Genomic DNA, 20743 nt, shown 5'->3' with positions numbered 1-20743 from the left:
AGCAGGGAGGGGGGAAACAGTCACTCCTCCCAAGCTCCACTCTCAACTGGGGTTTTTATCGGTTGCTCCCTTGTGCATGCTCACAACTTCCATCTTGTACGGTGTCCCGCACATGCTGTGCATGTAGTGTGCAGTGGTCTACAGGCAGCTGTCTACAAAAAGTGAAGTCATGCCGTTAATTGAGAGGGATTATGATCGATATAAGCAAATTGCTCAATTTAAATGGATACAAAATCCAATTAAATATTTAGGAATTAAAATTGATAAATATTTAGATAGTTTATATAAGTTGAACTATTTACCATTATTTAGTAAAATTAAGGAAGATTTAAAAGGTGGAATGATTTACCTATAACTTTAATAATAGAATGAATTGTATGAAGATGAATACTTTGCCAAGGATCCAATATATTTTTTCATTCTATTCCTTGCCAAATACTTTTCAAACATTTTTTAAAGATCTAATTTAATTGTTAGAAAATAAAAATGGTTAGAGTACCCTTGGAAAAATTAACTTGGAAATTTGAATTAGGTGGTTTCCAACCTCCACATTTTCAGGATTATTATAAACTGCACAATTAAAATTTATCAGTGGAATGTTTGATTGAAATAAATCTTCAGTATGGGCAAATATAGAGTTAGCTAAAATTGATGAGGAATGTATCTATAAATGGAATTCAAAATTGTTAGTTGGTAGAGACCCACAGATACTGAAACATCTTATTGAATTATGGAATAAAATTGATCATGAGATAGGTGGAAAAAGTAAGATTTCATCTAAAACACCTTTATATCAAAATAAACTTTTTCCTTTCACTGTTAATAATCAATTTTTGAAGCAATAGAATCAATTGGAGATTAAAAAGGTGGAGGATTGTTTTGAAGTTGGGAAATTTATATCTTTTAATCGAATGAAGGAAAAATGTGAGATTATTAATAATACTTTTTTTTGTTATTACCAAGTAAAAGCTTATTTAACTGAAAAGTTAGGTTATAGTTTAAAATTACCCAGACAATCTGCTTTAGAGTTATTACTTACTAAAGGAGATATAAATAAATTTATTTCTGAAGTGTACAGATTATTACAAAATAAAATGCCTAAATCAAATATTCATAAGTCAAAATTGAAATAGGAAACTGATTTGAATAGAAAGATAGATGAAAATGATTGGAAGAACTTGTGTAAAGATAATATGACTAAGGTTCTAAATGTTAGGTATAGATTAGTACAGAATCATTTTCTGCCTCAATTATGTCTAACCCTTCAAAAATTAAAGATTTAACTTAATGTCTTCAGATTTATGTTTTAGGTGTTGTAAAGAGATGGGCACTTTTCTTCATTTGACCAGGATCTTTCCTAAAGTCAAGACTTTTTGAATACGTTAAATTATTTTTGGGAAAAAGTATTAAAAGTTAAACTTTAGTTTGATCCAATGTTGTTTTTATTAGGAGATATTAAAATGATTGGTTTAAAATTAAAATTGACTAGGTATCAAATCAAATTTTTATGTTTAATTTTAGCTGTATCTAAGAAATGTTTAGCTATTTCATGGAAATCGGATTTGGTTTTGGAAATGCAAAGATGGCACACTGAAATAAAATCTTGTATCCCTCTTGAAAAGATAACATATAATTTACGAGGCAAATATCTTTTTTTAATGAAAATATGGAGCCCATATTTGAAATCTGTTGGTTTGAAGATTTCAATTCTCAGTTTCATTCTGGTGATGATTCTTTGTTCCATGGCTGAAGCGTTATATATAATTGATGATCTCCTTTTTTCTTCCTTTCTTAGGGGTAGTTTAGGGGAAGGAGGGTGGGGATTAGTGGGGAGGAGAAGGGAGGTGGGAGGGGGTTTTGTTATATTACCCAGATATATTTTTATATGTATGAACTTTATCAGACTTTGCTGTAATTGTGGTTTTAAAATTTTAAAATATTCAAATAAAAAAAGGAGGAAATAAGTGAGTCTAATGAATCAAAAAAAGATTTAGGATCAAATAGTGGGACAGCTTGAAAAATATACAAAAACTTGGGCAGGATGTTCCTCTTAATTATATTAACCCTCCCTATTAACGTCCTCGAAATAGGAGTCCATTGAGACCATCAAGTTTTAAAAAATTTATGTGGAAGAACAAAAATCTTCAGCAGCTGCTCAACAGTTCATGAGTGCACAATGTTTGCTTAATTTTTCATCTGGTAAATGCAGGTAGATAATATTTTCTGCAGCATATTTTTAAAAGTTGATATGATTTTTTTGCTCCACATCAATTTGACAGGTACAGTACAAATCTTGTTTTGAATTTTCTTACACAAATGAGTTTTAAACATGCCTTTGGTCTACGTTCGCGTATCACAAGAAGGAAGTGCACCCAATAATTTAAATAAAAATTGATCTCTGGATAGGGAATAAAGTCAGTTCCATCAGCTTTTAAAGATTTGAATGATCCATGAGAATTGACCGCAACCTTCTGTTTGTAATTACGCACCAAGCTTCAGTAAACCCTCCAAGCAAATATGTTGGGATTTCTTGTATGGGACTTCAGTGATGTACTGTGCAGTGAAACGTGCCAGTCATTCAGTGTCTTCTCTGAGCTCTTGCCTGTTTTGAAAAAACTTGACAAATACAGGATGTTAGTATTAGATTTGGAAATGAAAGGAGACTCCCCACTGTCCAGGAGAGAATTAAAGTTGAATTATGTTAGTGAATTAGTCGATAAATCATCTCATTGAATGGTGTAATGACAACAACCTTGTGCTCAATATCAGCAAAACCAAGGAGATGATTGTGGACTTCAGGAGGAAGTCAGGGGAACGTGATTCAGTCCTCATCGAGGGCTAAGTAATGGTCAAGAATTTCAAATTCCTGGAGTGTCTGATAATTTATTTTGCTGCAAATATTAATAACATGTTTTAAAAAGGAGACTTCTTTCTCACCAGATATTAATTTTGAGTCCCATTTATTTATAAAATCGTCTGCTATCTTCTTTCCCACTTTATGTAATTATATTTTCACCCATGAAGACTTAACTCCATCCTCGAAAAGGGAGGTAAGAAATTTAGTGTGGGCTACCTAATAATAATTTTTAAAGTTTGGGAGTTGTAAACCTCCAGCTCATATTTTCATGTTGATTTTTCTTTGGAGACTCGAGTCATCTTGCCTGTCCAAAGAAATTTTCTGATGTTTATTTAGCTCCTGAAAAAACTTTTGAGCAATGGTATGGGCAATGTCTGAAAGAGATATTTTACTCTTTTACTTTTACACAATTGACTCTACCAACTAACTTTATTGGCAGAGCCATCCATCTGTTCAAATCTTCTTCAATCTTTTAAGAAAGGGGAGATAATTATTTTGTATAGATTCTGTAAATTATTATCTGTTTTGATCTCCCTAAATATTTTATCCCATTTAGAAGCCATTTAAATTGAGTGTTTCTTTGACATTGACCCTGGACCCCACCTGTAAGCTTTTATCCTGGCTTGGGGTGGGGGTGCAGAACTATCTCCAAAAACACCCCTGATTCAGAATAGACTTATACCCTTGACAATGGGTGATAAGATTTTGGATACCTGGTCCTGAAAAAGGATGAGGTTCATTGAGGATTGTTATGAGCACCTGCAACTTATGTAATTTGAACAATTAAAAAAAAAACAAGTTTGGTACTGCTAACACAACAATATTCTGCTATTTTCAATTAAGAGCATACTTAAGAGATAAACTGGGCCTGACAATGACTCTATAAAAGTGCAGTGATGTGGAGATTCTGACTCAAAAGGGAAACACAAAGAAAGTTACTTCAGCAACATATGGGAACAAATGGGAACCCCTAAACATGGGGTACATAAATCTAGACAGAGATGGCAATCAGACTTAAATACAATATTGGTGACCAAAGCTGGATTGATTTGTGGCAGGACTATATGTCAAACACAATAAATGTAAGATGCAGATTGGTGCAATATAATTTTTTGCACCAGCTATAACTCACACTGCAAAAATTACATAAATTAAAATCAGACATTTTGGATTAATGCTTTAAGTGCAGCGAAGAGATAGGAACATTTTTACATTCATCTTGGGGATGTACCAAGGTAAGACCCTTTTTGGTAGATCTAGGGAAACTCCGAGCAAATTACAGGAATTCAATTTCCACAGAACCCAGAAGTATTCTTATTGGATAATATTGCCCCCATAAGATCTAAAATGAGATTTTCCCAACATAAAGCAATATTTATTAAGATTTGCATTGGCAGTGGCCAGAAAATGTAGAGCGGTGACTTGGAAGTCTGATTCACATCTAGATATAGCCTGTTGTAATGTGGAAATGGATAGTTGTGTTCCCCTTGAGAAGATTACCTATAACCTAAGTAATATGACATGTTCTTAAAAATATGGCTGCCATATCTAGAAATCGTAGGTGGAAATCTTTAATCTCACCCTCGAGACCTATGCTAACGTCCCCTCGAGATCCAGGTAAATCATGAAAATGTGAAATTTGTGGGGGAGATGATGAATTCCTGACAATCCCTCTTTCCCTTTTTATTTCTTTCCCTTCCTTTTCTCTTTTTCCTTCTCTTTGGGGATTTCTTTATTATCTTTTCATGGGAGGGTGGGAGATTATAGCTTTCATGTATCATAGATCATTATTTTTCCACTTCATTCAATCTTTTTCTTTGTTTTTGTTGATTGCATGTTTGGTTTTGAAAATCTAAATAAAAAAACTAAAATAAAAATCCTGGGTGTTAACGTCACCGAGGATCTGTCCTGGAGCCTCCACGTGATGCAATCATAAAGAAGGCTCGCTAGCAGCTATACTTTGTGTGTCTGAGGAGATTTGGTATGTCATCAAAGACACTCGTAAACTTCTACAGGTGTACCGTGGATAGCATTCTGGTTGGTTGCATCCCTGCCTGGTATGGTGGCGCCAACTCTCAGGACAAGAATAAACACCAGAAGGTTGTTAAGTCGGTCTGCAACATCACAGGCACCAGTCTTCACTCTATGGAGGCCATCTGCATGAGGCAGTGTCTTAAAAAAAGCAGCCTCTCTCCTCAAAGTCCCCCACCACCCAGGCCATGCCCTTTTCACTCTGCTACCATCAGGGAAAAAGGTACAGGAGCTAAAGACGAGTACTCAATGGCACAAGGACAGCCTCTTCCCCACTGTCATCAGATTCCAGAGTAATCAATGAACCAAAGACACTGCTTTACATTTCGTTCACTATTATTTTAATTTTTTTAATTTATATTGTTGTAGGATGGTTATAATATGAATGTTTGCTCTAAGATGCTGCCATAAAACACCGAATTTCATGACTTGTTCATGACAATAAATTCTGATTCTGATTTAACACAGACAGTCAATCTGTTTGCTCATAGTTTTGCTATTATCTGATTCCACTTGCATTGAATTCGCCCATCGTTATTGAATGAAGATCTTCTGGGACCAATGCCTGAAGAGGGCGCACAAAATCAGTGAACCGGTGCGGACTTGAAAGGCTAACATGGCCTGTTTCCGCGCCGTAAATGGTTATATGGTTATATAAAGAAGTGGTTACATTGAATTGTCCTGTACTTTCAAAGAATTCTTGAGTTAACGATTTATACTACTTTAAAGCTGTGAATAGAAGTTATCATATTCCTGCAAAATTTCTCTTTCAAATACTGCATGTTCTTTCTTCAGATTGAAGAATATGCCACCATCATTGTTTTTATTTTGATCAATTTTATTTCTTCCAAATTCTCTGATTCTTCCACGGAAATGTGTTTTTCTCCCTGAAAGAGGATTTGAACAGGTTGAGCTGTAACAGTGTTAGTCTGCTGTTCTGTGATTATGCCTGCTATCTTCCAAAATAAAAGACTTGTAGATTCCCATATGAAAAACAATTGACCTAATCTCACACTCTGCCAAAAAGAGATAGTTGCAGAATGCTTGGCACTGCCTTCCATTATTTGCATGGTCTATCACTATCCTCTCACTGGTCGTGATGTGCTAGGCAGAATTGGCTTTTTACTCAGGCCAATGTTTGTGGCTTGCCAACTACTCTATTGAACTGAACAGCAGGATTTCCGTAGGCAAGGCCATTGTCTCAAAACTGTGGCTGCATCAAAAAAGGAACATTTGGTACAAAGCCTATTGAAAAACTCATTGGAGTGAGGAGAAAGCCTTGATCTAAAAACATTGCTGTTGCTGGTAAACAAAATGGGAAGAGCTATTAGTACTTGCTTGAACTTGGCAGCATGTGTGGAGACGAATGCAGAGTTATCAGTTTTGTTGATGACCTTGGTTATGCTGTCTCCAGTAGCTTTTCTTTAAGTTCTTCAAATAATGTTTTGAAATGACTTCTTAGCTACTTGTAAGCCTGCATCATGCTTGTTCTCTGTCTTGACACTATTCTTTGATTCAGAAAGAGTTAATGCTTCCAATTGTTGTATTACCCTAAGATGCTACTATATCCTTCACAGATCTTTCACTTGAATTCCCAGAAAACTATATTTCTTTCTTTGTTACGTGCCTGTCTCCTTTTAAATAAATAAAAAAATTGTTTTAGCTTATATTGTCCACCAAAATGATAAGCACATGAACCAAACCTCCTAGAAAGAAGAGAGGAAAGAAAAGTGAACTTAAGCTTAGGATGCATAGAGTTGGGGTTGCATCATAGCCTGGTTTGGAAATTTAAGTGCCTAGGAACCCAGAAGGCTGCAAAAGGTAGGAAATCTAGCCAGATCCATCACAGGGTTTGACTTCCATCCATTGCAGACAAGAAGGCAGCCAACATTATAAAGGGCACAAGTTGCAACCTTTTACTGCTACTTTTGGCCAGAAGGTACCAAATCCTGAAAACAAACACTTCTAGGTCCAAGAGCGGTTTATTTCCAACAACTATCAGACTCTTGAACCTCCCCTTGTTATATTAATCAGACAGCACAAAAGGATATTGCAAGTCACTTTTTTTTGCACTCTCATTACTGTGAATATTTTATCTATAATTATTTAATGTATTGTTTTTTAATTTAAGTTTGCTATTATAGATTTTTAATAAATACCTATTTGGCTACAATAAGTCGGAATTTTGATGTATATGACAATAAACATTGTTATTACCACCATCATTATCCTAGTGGAGAATCAAAATGTGGTGGGCTTTGATATCTGTGCCATAAAGGAAAGGAAGCATAGAAGATGTTGGAGGAGTTGAGGCTGTAAGAAAGAAGAGATTAGACGAGGGTGGTCTCTTACATATCTGTGTAAGCGACATTTCATAGTGAAATCCAAAATGAATTGGTGTATCCTGTATCGTGGAAATGTCTGATAATTGGGGATTAACTAGAGATGAATTTTGCAGTTTCTTGTCAAGGGGCTTGGATTAGTCATTTAAATGCAGTGACTTAAGTTAAAGCCTTGGTTCACTGTCATCATTTCCTGCAGAGAAGGGATACCTCTTCCCTGTCACTCACATGAAACATTCTTGTTTAAGATTTTCTTGTGGAAGAAAAAAGTGACTGTATTCCAGAGGAGCAAGAATTAATCTTCCAGCTAAGGCAACTACTTTTCTATCACTTCAAATATGCCAAAAACAGATGATCTGGTCATTGATTTGTGGTTTGTGACCTCACTGCTCATAAACTACCCTTTTCTGCACTTCATAAATTAAATTGGGACATACTGAGAGCATGACTAGTGCTCTGTAAGTGTGTTTTTGCTTTATAAACCTATTTATTGGGTTTAAACCTGTTGGCAGGGAGAAAGATAATGTCAACATTTCTTCAACATAAAATATATCACCTCCAAGAATGAATGATTTATGACTTTGTTTGCTTGCTTAATAAAGCCTGCTGGATGCATTTAAAACTAATTAAATTTATACCATGTGAAGTTTTTTTTTAAAAAAAGTGAAAAAGTTGGGCTTCTTATTCTCATCCATTGAATTTGTGGCAATTTTTTTTCAGAAATAATGTTTCATAATTGGTGTATAGTTATAAGTTTTAAATATTGTCCATTAATTTTTAATAGTATTTTGCCAAAGTTTGGAAAAAGCGCATCAAAATCTGTTACAGTGCATGTTATAGAGGAGGGTACATTGATCTTCATAAGATGAATTGTTATAACTTCCCAAGCTGTAATACCCAAATCTATGTTTGAGAAGGACAAGGTCAACAGATTCACGGGGCAATTGGCTTCTCATAATACTGACATGAGCATAATCCAATTTTTCCATGCCCCTCAAACTCGTGTAATGTGCAACCTAACAGCAATACATTGCTGACTACCACCCTGTCCAGATCTTACTTGCTCTCTCCACTCTACGCTCACAGTCTTTTTTTTTTAATTTTTTTTTTTTTTATTAATTTTTCACACCATAAATCACATTAGCCATGATATACACAATTTCTTTTTCACACATATACAGTGACTTTTTCTCCCCCCCCCTTTCCTCCCAAACCACCCCCCACCCCCCCTCTCATCCATTTTAGGTATACAATCTAGGTTGCATTAATCCAGTCAGACAATGTTGTCATTCAACAAAATTACACCAGAAATTCTACTGAGTCCATTCTTTTCTTTCCTTCTCCTTCCATCAACTTAGGTAATGTTTGTCCCCGGTAGGTTTTCGCTATTGTATTTAATGTAAGGCTCCTATACTTGTTCGAATATTTCAATATTATTTCTTAACCAATATGTTATTTTTTCTAATGGAATACATTTATTCATTTAAATTTGGTAGTTTATTCCTTTTAATTTGGTTATGTATTCCATTAATATTTAAAGACATATAGTTCAGCGTAGCCCTTTTATATTTTGTTTATCTTCTCTTTCCGTTTTTCCATCATTACCTTTCCTCCTTTTCCATTTCTGTTTTCTTATTTTCAACTCTTTATAAGACAACATTCCTACAACATCCAACATTTTCCTTATTCTCCTATTTCTATCTTATTTATTCCCAATCTCCCATTCACCTCCTGAGTTGTCCTTTATCCCTTGTCGGACAACCACATCTCCCCTCTCCATTTGGATTTGCGAATCCACTCGCAAGCGTCAACTGATTTTGCAGTGACCGCTATTTCCCCCCACCCCGCCTCCCCCAGAAAAGATTTCACTTTTCATATGTCACAAAGGTCACTCTTTTAATTCCCTCCTTATTCTCTCTATTCCATTACCTTCCCTTATTAATTCTTGTCTATACTATCTATATTTTCCTCTAAGTACAGATACATTCACGTATGCTCCTTGTCTCTATTCACTCTTATACCTCTTTACCCGCATACATATCAATCGTGATCATTTTTACTCTCATTACCCGTCTTCATCCCTCAGTCTATTTTTGTCTTTACCCACATACATATCAATTGTGATCATCTTAACTCTCATTACCCGTCTTCCTCCCTCAGTCTATTTTTGTAATTGTTCTGCAAATTTTCGTGCTTCTTCTGGATCCGAGAATAGTCTGTTTTGTTGTCCTGGAATAAATATTTTCAATACCGCTGGATGCTTTAGTATAAATTTATACCCTTTCTTCCATAAAATCGCCTTTGCTGTATTGAACTCTTTTCTCTTCTTTAGGAGTTCAAAACTTATATCTGGATAAATGAAGATTTTTTGCCCTTTATACTCCAGTGGTTTGTTGCCCTCTCTTACTTTTTCCATTGTCTTCTCCAGTACCTTTTCTCTTGTAGTATATCTTAGGAATTTTACTACAATAGATCTTGGTTTTTGTTGTGGTTGTGGTTTAGAGGCCAATACTCTATGTGCCCTTTCTATTTCCAATTCTTGCTGTAGTTCTGGACATCCTAGGGTCTTAGGGATCCACTCTTTTATAAACTCCCTCATATTCTTGCCTTCTTCATCTTCCTTAAGGCCCACTATCTTTATGTTATTTCTTCTGTTATGGTTTTCCATTGTATCTATTTTTTGAGCTAGTAGTTCTTGTGTCTCTTTAGTTTTTTTATTAGATTTCTCCAATTTCTTTTTTAAGTCTTCTACCTCCATTTCTGCTGCTACTGCCCGCTCTTCCATCTTGTCCATTTTCTTTCCCATTTCTGTTAAGGTCATCTCCATTTTATTTATTTTCTCTTCTGTGTTGTTTATTCTTTTTCTTAAATCCTTAAATTCCTGTGTTTGCCATTCTTTAAATGATTCCATGTATCCTCTAATAAGAGCAAGTATATCCTTTACCTTGCCTCTCTTTTCTTCTTCTATTTCACCATACTCTTCCTCTTCTTCTTCCTCTGGGTTGGCCATCTGTTGTTTCTTTGTTGCCCTTTCTTCCTCTTCTTTCTTGTTTCTGTTGTCTTCTGTGGTCTCTTCTTGCTGCAGGTGTTCTGCAGCTGTCGTTGCCGGCTGTGGAGATCGACTCCCCAGCTGGTCCCCCCTCCCGTCGGTGTGTTTTTTTTCATTCGCATCGCGCATGCGCGAAACTTCGCGCATGCGCGGTTGCGCACTTTTACTCGGCTCTGCGAGCCATTTTTGTAGTCCATTATTTACCGACCTGAGGGAGCGGGTTTCTCTCTCCGCAGCGGGCCTCTTCGGACAGGTAAGGCCTTCACCTTTTTCCTCCTTTGTCTTCTCTTCCTCTCTTCTTACCGTTGCTTTCGACTTTTCTTTTTTTGTCGCCATCTTCTTTCCACCTTTATACTCACTTTTCTGTAACTTTTATTTCTGTGCCTTTGTGTTTTCTCTTGTTTTTCCCGACTTTTCTGGAGAGGGCTGGAGTTCACCGTCCGGCCACTACTCCATCGCGTGACTCCTCCCTACGCTCACAGTCTTGATGAAGAGCTCAGACCCAAAACATTGAACGTGCTTTTTATCCTACTGATGCTGCTCAAACCACTGTTCCTCCAGCAGATTGTAGCTCCAAATTTCAGCTTCCGCAGTCTTGTGTGTATTCAATTTCATTGGTCTTGGCTGGAATCTGACTAATATTCCTGAGTGCTAGGTCATCCCAAAACCCCTAGAGATTTTTTCGCATCGTACAATGTAACATTTTTTTGAGTTGTTCATTTAAAAAAAAACTCTATGCGACCTGATGGTTAAATATTCAAATATTCTTTTTCCTGGGTCCTCTTGTGTTCACTGCCGTTGGTCAAAACTGTTGATTTTGGTTGGTAAACATATATATAACCACTTACAGCACAGAACAGGCCAGTTCAGCCCTACTAGTCCATGCCGTAACAAATCCCCACCCTCCTAGTCCCACTGACCAGCACCCGGTCCATACCCCTCCAGTCCTCTCCTCTCCATGTAACTATCCGGTCTTTCCTTAAATGTAACCAATGATCCCGCCTCAACCACGTCTGCCGGAAGCTCATTCCACATCCCTACCACCCTTTGCGTAAAGAAATTTCCCCTCATGTTCCCCTTATAATTTTCCCCCTTCAATCTTAAACCATGCCCTCTAGTTTGAATCTCCCCCACTCTTAATTGAAAAAGCCTATCCACATTTACTCTGTCTGTCCCTTTTAAAAACTTAAACACCTCTATCAAGTCCCCCCCTCAATCTTCTACGCTCCAGAGAAAAAAGCCCCAGTCTGCACAACCTTTCCCTGTAACTCAAACCTTGAAATCCTGTCAACATTCTCGTGAACATTCTCTGCACTCTCTCTATTTTGTTTATATCTTTCCTATAATTTGGTGACCAAAACTGTACACAGTACTCCAAATTTGGCCTCACCAATGCCTTGTACAATTTCATCATAACCTCCTTACTCTTGAATTCAATATTCCGATTTATGAAGGCCAACATTCAAAATGCCTTCTTCACCACACCATCTACCTGAGTATCAGCCTTGAGGGTACTATTTATCATCACTCCTAAATCCCTTTGTTGCTCTGCACATCTCAATAGCCTACCATTCAATGCATATGACCTATTTAGATTTGCCTTTCCAAAATATAACACCTCATACTTACCTGTATTAAATTCCATCAGCCATTTCTCAGCCCACACCTCCAGCCTTCCTAAATCACCTTTTAATCTACGGTAATCTTCCTCACTGTCCACAATACCACCAATATTTGTATCATCCGCAAACTTGCTTATCCAATTCTCCACCCCTTCTTCCAGATCGTTAATATATATAACAAACAATAGTGGACCCAGGACCGATCCTTGAGGAACTCCACTAGTCACCGGCCTCCAATTGGACAAACAATTTTCTACCACTACTCTCTGACACCTCCCATCCAACCATTGCTGAATCCATTTCACTACCTCCTTATTTATAGCTAATGCCTCCACCTTTTTTCCTAACCTCCTGTGGGGAACTTTGTCAAAAGCTTTACTAAAGTCTAAATAGACAACATCCACAGCTTTCCCTTTATCAACCTTTTTTGTAACCCCCTCGAAAAACTCAATCAGGTTTGTCAAGCATGATCTACCCCTGACAAAATCATGCTGATTACTCCCTATCAATCCTTGTACCTCCAGAACACTTTCCATCAACTTGCCCACCACAGACGTCAGACTCATGGGCCTATAATTCCCAGATTTACATTTGGACCCTTTCTTAAACAGCGGAACCACATGTGCCACCCTCCAATCCTTTGGCACTACCCCCATGACCAGTGACATCCTAAATGTTAATGGCCCCACTATCTGTCCACAAGCCTCCCTGAGTGTCCTTGGGAATATTTTGTGCGGTCCCGGAGATTTATCCACTTTGATCTTTTTCAACACAGCCATCACTACCTCCTCGGTTATCCTTACATGCTTCATGGCCTCACTACTATTTTTCTTTACTTCAACTGGTTCAATATTTTATTCCCTAGTAAATACCGAGGCAAAGAAATCATTGAAAATTTCCCCCATTTCCTCTGACTTCTCACTCAGCCTACCCTCGCTATCTACAAAGGGTCCAATTTTATCCCTCACTAATCTTTTACTTTTAATGTACCTATAGAAACCCTTTGGATTTATTTTTACTCTGTCTGCCAAAGCCTCTTCGTGCATTTTTTTAGCCTTTCTAATTTCTTTCTTAAGATTCCTTCTACACTCCTTGTAGTCCTCCTTCAAATTCTCAGCTCCCTGCTCTTTATACCTCTTGTACACCTCCTTTTTTCTCCTAACCAAATTTCCAATATTCCTCGAAAACCAAGCCTCCCTATGACTTCCAGCCTTTCCTTTGATCCTCACTGGGACATATCTACTCTGTACCCTCAAAATTTCTTTTTTGAATATCCTCCATTTTTCATTTACATCCTTACCTGAAAATATCCTGTCCACACAATACTCCCCAAATCCTTCTTATTCTTTCAAAATTTGCTCTTCTCCAATCCAGAACCTCAACTTTAGGCCCCTCCTTGCTCTTCCCTAAAACTACCCTAAAACTAACAGAGTTATGATCACTAGACCCTATTTGTTCTCCAACATTAATGTCCGATACCTGACCTAGCTCGTTCCCTAACAGGAGATCCAGTATTACACCGTCCCGAGTCGGTTCTTCTACTAATTGATTTAGAAAACAATCTTGAACACATTTAACGAACTCTAGCCCATCCAGCTCTCTAACTGTATGGGCATCCCAATCAATGTGAGGGAAGTTAAAATCTCCCATGATCACTACTTTATGATTGTCACACATATACGTTATCTCCCTACAAATTTGTTCCTCTAATTTTCTTGGCCCATTTGGTGGTCTGTAATACACCCCTATTAGCACCCTCATGCCTCCTTCACCCCTCAATTCCACCCAAACAGCATCACTGGACGATACCTCCAGACCATCCTGCCACCTCATGGTAGTGATGTCTTCCTTAACAAGCAGAGCAACTCCTCCCCATTTTTTACCCCCTGATCTATCACATCTAAAACAAATGTATTCTGGAATATTAAGTTGCCAGTCCTACCCCTCCTGTAGCCAGGTCTCACTAATTGCCACAATATCATGACCCCAAGTATCTGTCCATGCTCTCAGCTCATCTACCTTGTTCACTATGCTTCTTGCATTAAAATATATGCATTTCAGAGAATGACCCTCACATATATTCTCTTTTCTACCTTTACCCTAATCTCCATCTTACCTTTGTTAGGCAAAATGTAACAATCCACCACATCTGTGGGTGTTGTCAACAACAAGTTTGGGCAGTCCAATGATTTGCAACATGATTGATTTGTATCAGTCACTCTCTAAAGTAAAATGAAGCCTTCAGATGATGAATGTTATTTTATATCACTAGGAGATTGTGGCAAAGGGTTGATATGCATTTCTTGGAATTATTTAACTGAACTTTTTCACATTGTATTTCTAGATATTCATTGGGCTTGATCCCAACGAGGCAGGGTCTACAACTCTGTGAGAAAGTATCAGCGTCATCTTTCTGCAGGTATGAGTTTATGACTAGCTTGGATAGAGTCCAAGGTGGAATAATTGATTACAAAAGGGCATCATAATTCCTTGCATCCAGAAATAAGTAGGGCAAATTCTACACACTATGAGTTGGATATAAAGTGCTTCACAAGGACATGGTTAAAGAAGAGTGCACAGTGCCATTGTTACTGAATTCTGTCTGTTACATGAACTACAGATGCTCTCCCAACATCATCCAAGTTATGGACCCAAAATGAAATCACCTTTTGAAGAGGTGGAACCTGAATTTAAATTTGAGGAAAGGTGTTAAAAGATGCAACAGATAATTTAGTAGATAAGTATGTTCTTCACCAAAAACATCATATACCAATAGTGTTTAATCTATTAGTATGGGGACTGGAAATTGTTACATGAGCATTTGAGGTGGATTTGAGATATTTGTGGCAATTCAATGATAAATTTTCACATTGGCCAGAATAGCTGATGTGAGGAACATCCATGTAGAAGGTGGGCAGTTGAAAACGGGAGAAAATGATTCAAAGTAGGAAGCCACATTGCACGAGCAGGTGAAGCGTATTTACAGTAAGTCAGAAAGAATGTCATGACACTGTAAGGACTGTATATAGTTTCAGATTCTTGAAGGGGATATTGTGATTTTATTTTGGCATGTGGAAGATGCTTGCAAGAATGAAACATTATCCTGAATGCAGATTTCTCTGTTTTTGTGAAATCTATTTCTGCACACTGGAAGGAACTTCAATGTTTGGAATAGTGATCAGATATGAAATATTTCTTACAAAATTGAACAAGAGGCCCAAGTGAATTTTACTGGGCTGCCTAGAACGTACAAGATTTGTACTGTCTCTGAAAAGGTTTTGCCATGTGCAGATTTTTATTATTTATTTTGGAATATTTATTTATGATTTTCCAAACTTAAAATCAAACAATTATCAGAATTATCAGTCAGTGTATCAGCATTGACTACAATTTACAATGATTAATTCTATACAAAGTTTTCTGCAGAGTTCAAGCTCTTTCTGACCCCCTCCACCCCACCCTCAACATTTAGCCCAACACTTAACTAACCACAGTTATACATGACATTGAAGACACTCACAACAAAGGTGTGAAACGTATATCAGGAATTTTATTTTTCATAGTGAGGTATCATTTCCTTAAATAATATCTTTGTACGTTTAATTAACTCATAACTTACAATACCCTCTCACTGTTATCTTCGGGCACAGTCCACAGAGGTAAGTCCAGCATCTATGAACATTGATTTACCAAGAGCTATCAGGGTCTGGAACTTTCCCATACTGTCTTAATCCTAACTATAAACTATCTTTGGTCCATGAAGGTCTGTCTGAACCATTGAAACATCACTTTTTTCTTACACTAACTGCAACTATGTATAGTTATTTATCTATCTTTTTATATCTTTTCATAACTTTTTCTGTCTTGGTATATTGTGATTATTTATCTTGTTAAGTTTGTAGTTGGTGTATCTTACATGTGTGGTTTCAACAAGATAGAATTTTGGTGTATCTGTACATTGAACCTTATGTATATGACAAACTTACCTCAACCTCAATCTTTGGAAAAGGATTAGGCAGTCATGATTCCCATTTCATTTATTGTATTCATGATCTTCAAGATCTCGAACTTGATTATGTCAAATCTGTTTTAAAAAAAAAATGGGTATGTGCTTGTAGAATACGGCTTTAAAATACAAATAGGAGGATTTGTATATATGTAAGGCTTCGTGGCTTTTGATTGGGATAGTTGTGAATCAGAAAATAGTTCAAATCTGATGTGGTTGGCTTTCACATTTCTTTGAAAGCTGCAGTGCAGACGGGCACATTCTGGTACTCATTTTGAATTAAATCCTCAGTTACTAATCCTTTCTGGTTGGTATGGATACTGGTAAGTATTGTGTAATTTCAGTGCCAAGTTATTTGAGGGAACCAGATTGTGCTGGGTTTCTTTTTGGCAACTTCACAGCTGTACAAATAGAGATTGAATTTTTGAGCCTGGTCACTGACAGTTGAAGGAGGACGATATTTGCTTAAAGTTGCAATGAGCATTTAATTGTATGTCATTAAATAAAAACAAAATTGCTGTCTTTTCTGCAGAAGGCGTCTCCCCACTATCATGGTGAAGTTGCGAATGGCCCAGAGCCTGAAAATGGCAATTACTTTCATTGAGCAAGGACGTATCCTTTTGAAACATTCTCATGGAATGAAGGACCAGAGGTTTCAATGCCCCATTATTTTTATCACATTATTAACATATTTTAATCATCTTTTGGTATCTTCCAATATATTGTTGGTGTTCTGGAAACCAGTTGAAAAAGATGAAAAATGATGAGGATTTTAAATAATTAAAGCAATAGTATTCAGGTGTACAAAGGTACATTTTGGGAATTACAAATGAAAATGCATACAAAGTTGAGTAAACATTTTGTGTTGAAAAGACACAGAATCCACAGAAGAACAGGACTTTCACACTGATTATGCCATCAATTAAAATCGAACATTATGATGGAATAGATCACATTAATGTGTAAACTGAAAACAGAATAGAAACACGGGTAAATCTCTTTAGCTTAACTCTTTAGAATGAATTAGAATGTTTTTGACTCCTTCAGAATGTCATTTCAGAAAATAATTGAATATGAGAATTGTGCATTTGATCACACAATTAATGTCAGATCCCATGAATCAATCTAGTTAAGGAACTGCATTTCATGTTTGTATTCTCTCACTTCTACTCCAAATGCACACTAATTGCGAGTTTTGTCTCTGTTGTTCAGGTGTCCTTATTCTAACATTCCCACTCCCTACATATCCCCATCTCTAATCATTTGCAACATCTTCAACATTTTTCCAACTTGGTAACAAGCAGGAGATGGAGAAACTCAGTGGGTCGCGCAGCATCGATGGGAGAAAAAGAATGGTCAGGCTTTCAGGTCAGAACCCTTCATCAAGCTTGCATTCTCTTGTGTCTCCAGGTTACAAGCAAGGATTATTTTGTTCCCAATGATCACATTCTTGTCTCTTGCTCTTCTCCATTGTTTTCTGTCCATTTATTTTTTTTTATTGCATAGGCTTTCTTCATTTCTATACTTAAGAATGAGAGCCACTCTCACCAGTTTTAACTGTCATCCATGCACATTCTGGGCTTTATTTTTCTTTAGTAAGTGTGAAATTGATCACATGGAAATTAGCATATTTGAAAATCTCATACTTGGCAAGTCAGTTGGACATAGTGAATGGAAACTTGGAAATACTGCTACAACAGTTACTTGTAACACAACAAATATGAAGATCTTGGGAAAAGAGAACTTGCACCTTAGGGAACCTAATTTTTTTTGTTAAGCAACATTAAAATATTAGTTTAAAGATGTGTTTCAGAAATATCATTTCATTCCAATCTCATCCAGCCTGTCCATTCAGGGTCTGAAGTAGTTGGACTTGTCCGGCCCGACCCCTGTGATCTGAAATGAGTGGATCCGGCACTCCTGACTGCATGAGACCTGCTGAAGTAGAGGTCGTCCCACTGCTTCACCCTGAGCCAAGGTCAGATTTGTCTATCTGGCCCACTCATCACCCGTCACAGCGAAACCTAGCTCATATAGTCGTTCACCACCTGGCAGAACTAGAGGTAGTCTACTCAGCTGCTTGCAGCCCAAAGAGACTGGACACACTATGCCTGACCGTTCTCCACCCAATAAAACTAGATCACGTCTACCCTGTCTATTCGCCTCTGGTCCAGACTGAACCCGATCAGCTGCGACCACGTCACTCCATCCATCAATGCTGGAGATGAGCTAGGAAACGGAGAAAATGTGCAGGCATTTCAGTTAAGCTAAAGAGATTTACCGTGTTTCTATCCAGCACAACAATTGGGGACTAGGCTGATCTCACAACTTCATCCCTCAATGCTCCCTCGAGACTAGGTCCACCTTTCTCCGACTGATAAACTCAAATACAAACCCGATGCCAAATCACCACCATGCAATCTCGCTGCAAGGCCTTTGGCAAAGCACAGTGAAGTTATCTTCCAAAATCTCTGTTCTTTAAAATTGCATCCATCACATGATTGTCCCAACTAAAATTACCCTGGTCAACGCCAGATCCTTATCAAACAAGACTTTTATCCTTAATGAATTCTTCACCATTCAAGGTTTGGACTTCCTACTAGTGACAGAAACTTGGTTAAACACTGGCAAGATTGCTCCATTTCATGATCTTTGCCTGCAAAACTGTGACTTACTTAGTATGCCCAGACCCTCTGGGCAAGGTGGGGGGTTTAGCTGTTGTGTTCAAAAAACAATACAAATGTGGTTTATTGAATTATGGTTATTTCTCCTCCTTTGAAGTCCCAACATTAAAGTGGGCACAGTTAACCCCTTTTTAATCGTTCTGATATATCGCCCACCAAAAATACAGAGGATTTTATCATCAGGTTCGTAGACTTCCTTTTAAATACCACCATGCTCAACTTCTATCGAGTTCTGATTCTCGGTGATTTCAATATCCACATGTGTTGACCAACCAAGCATCTTGTAAGCAAATTCATGCACCTAGTTGTGTCTTTTAACTTGGAACGGCTTCCAACAGGACACACTCATAAGCTAGGACATAGTCTCGACCTAATCCTGTCGTCCGATTTATCAATTAACAACCCTGTATTAAGCAACATTAAGCAGATGCTTTTGACCTAGCCCTGCCTCACTCCTCAAACAAATCTAGTCTTTCTATATGCTACTCCCGCTACATTAACTCGCAGACCGCAAATAGGTTCTCAGAGGCTTATAGCAACCCCAAGTACTACCATCATTCAGGCGCCCTCTCTTCACTTCAACACGGAGGAATTTTCATCCCTATTTAATACCACTTGTTCTTCTATCCTGAATGTTGTAGCTCCACTCAAGGAGAAAAAAACCTAAGCTCAAGACTGCACCATGGCTCAATAGTACCACCAAAGCCCTGATCAGCGAGTGCGGGATAACTGAATGTAAGTGGAAGTGAGACAAATTACACATTTCCCTCAATTCTGAAAAATAACCTGCACATATACCAAGAAACAGTAAAGGCCGAAAGAGCAAAATATTTTTCTAACCTAATTTCCATCAACTCCCAAAATCCCAAGGTCCTGTTCAATACCATCAACTCAATCATTGGTCCTGCACCTAACACCAATTCTGGTGCATCCCTTAACAAATTTAAAAAATTCTTCATAAACAATGTCGAGAACATCAGGACCAACACCCCCCTCCCCGCACCCGCTATCTAACTGATATATCCAACCAGGGTTGTTTCAGCCCAATCGTACTACCCACACTTAGAAAGATTATGTTTGCTATGAAACTGACAGCCTGCCCCCTCAACATTATCCCATCTCCCCTCCTCAGGGATGTTTTCTATACAGCTGGTCGTAGCATCCTCTCAATTCTTAACAGTTCCTTGACCACTGGCATAATTCCAATTTGTGTCAAGTTTGCTGTGATCCAGCCCCTCCTGAAAAAACCCAACCTAGACCCCACCACACCCAAAAATTACAGACCAGTTTCTAAACTTTCATTCCTGTCAAAGGTCCTCAAAAAAGTTGTTCTTAGCCAATTGTTGCCCTACCTACATCAAAACAACATATCCGAAAGATTCCAGTCAGGTTATAAGGCCCAGCATAGCACAGAGTCGGCCTTACTAAGAATATATAATGACTTGCTCCTCGCCACTGGTTCAGGGAGTGCCACCATTCTGATTCTTCTGGAACTTAGTGCAATTTTCGATACAGTGCATCATGCTATTTTAATGGATCACCTCTGGCAGAGGGCAGGTGTCAATGGCACAGTCCTGAACTGGTTTAAATCTTAGTGAAAGGACTTTCTCAGTGAACATGGGCAAATTTTCATCCTTCTTTGCTACCCTTTTCCTGCGGGGTTTATTCTGGGCCCCATTCTCTTCTCCTTATGCATGCTTCCTCTCGGCTATATCATCCAAAAACATGGCATCTCCTTCCACTGCTACGCTGATGATATTCAGCTCTATCTCCCCCTGAAGCCCAACGATCAAGCAAAGATATCCAGCCTCAATGACTGTCTGGAGGACATAAAGTGCTGGATGACTCAAAACGTCCTGCATCTAAACAAAGGCAAATCTGAGATCATCCTATTTGTTTCCCCGCCCCCCCATCAACTCCACCAAAAGTATCTCCAACACTCTTGGTAACTTATCCACACTCATCAAACCACACATTAAATCCCTTGGTGTGATATTCGATTCCACCTTCAAGTTTGACAAAAAGCTAGCTTTTTCCAGCTCCACACAATCATCAAAATCAAATCATTCCTGTCACTGAAAGACCTTGAGAAAGCTATCCATGCCTTCATTTTCTCCCGTTTAGATTAGTCTAACTACATATGGGAATTAAT

The 20743-nt window shown here is 37.8% G+C and overlaps 1 protein-coding gene across 2 annotated transcripts in view; it reads left to right on the top strand.

Moving 5' to 3' along the window:
* Nucleotides 1-20743, top strand: part of imp3 (IMP U3 small nucleolar ribonucleoprotein 3) — a 221220-nt gene that overhangs the window by 73914 nt on the left and 126563 nt on the right. For both annotated transcript variants that reach the window (XR_011357576.1, XM_069937635.1), the window contains exons 3-4: nucleotides 14246-14320; nucleotides 16440-16519. Coding sequence is in view for 1 of the 2 variants with exons in the window: in XM_069937635.1 (XP_069793736.1) it covers nucleotides 14246-14320; nucleotides 16440-16519 (155 nt within the window). In the remaining variant the exon portion in view is untranslated. The remainder of the gene's footprint in view (nucleotides 1-14245; nucleotides 14321-16439; nucleotides 16520-20743) is intronic.

Source organism: Narcine bancroftii, chromosome 5 (assembly GCF_036971445.1).
Source record: "Narcine bancroftii isolate sNarBan1 chromosome 5, sNarBan1.hap1, whole genome shotgun sequence".
In the NCBI taxonomy this organism is placed as follows: Eukaryota; Metazoa; Chordata; class Chondrichthyes; order Torpediniformes; family Narcinidae; genus Narcine; species Narcine bancroftii.
Note: the sequence above shows the minus strand (reverse complement) of the source record. Positions and strands in the feature narration are given on the sequence as shown.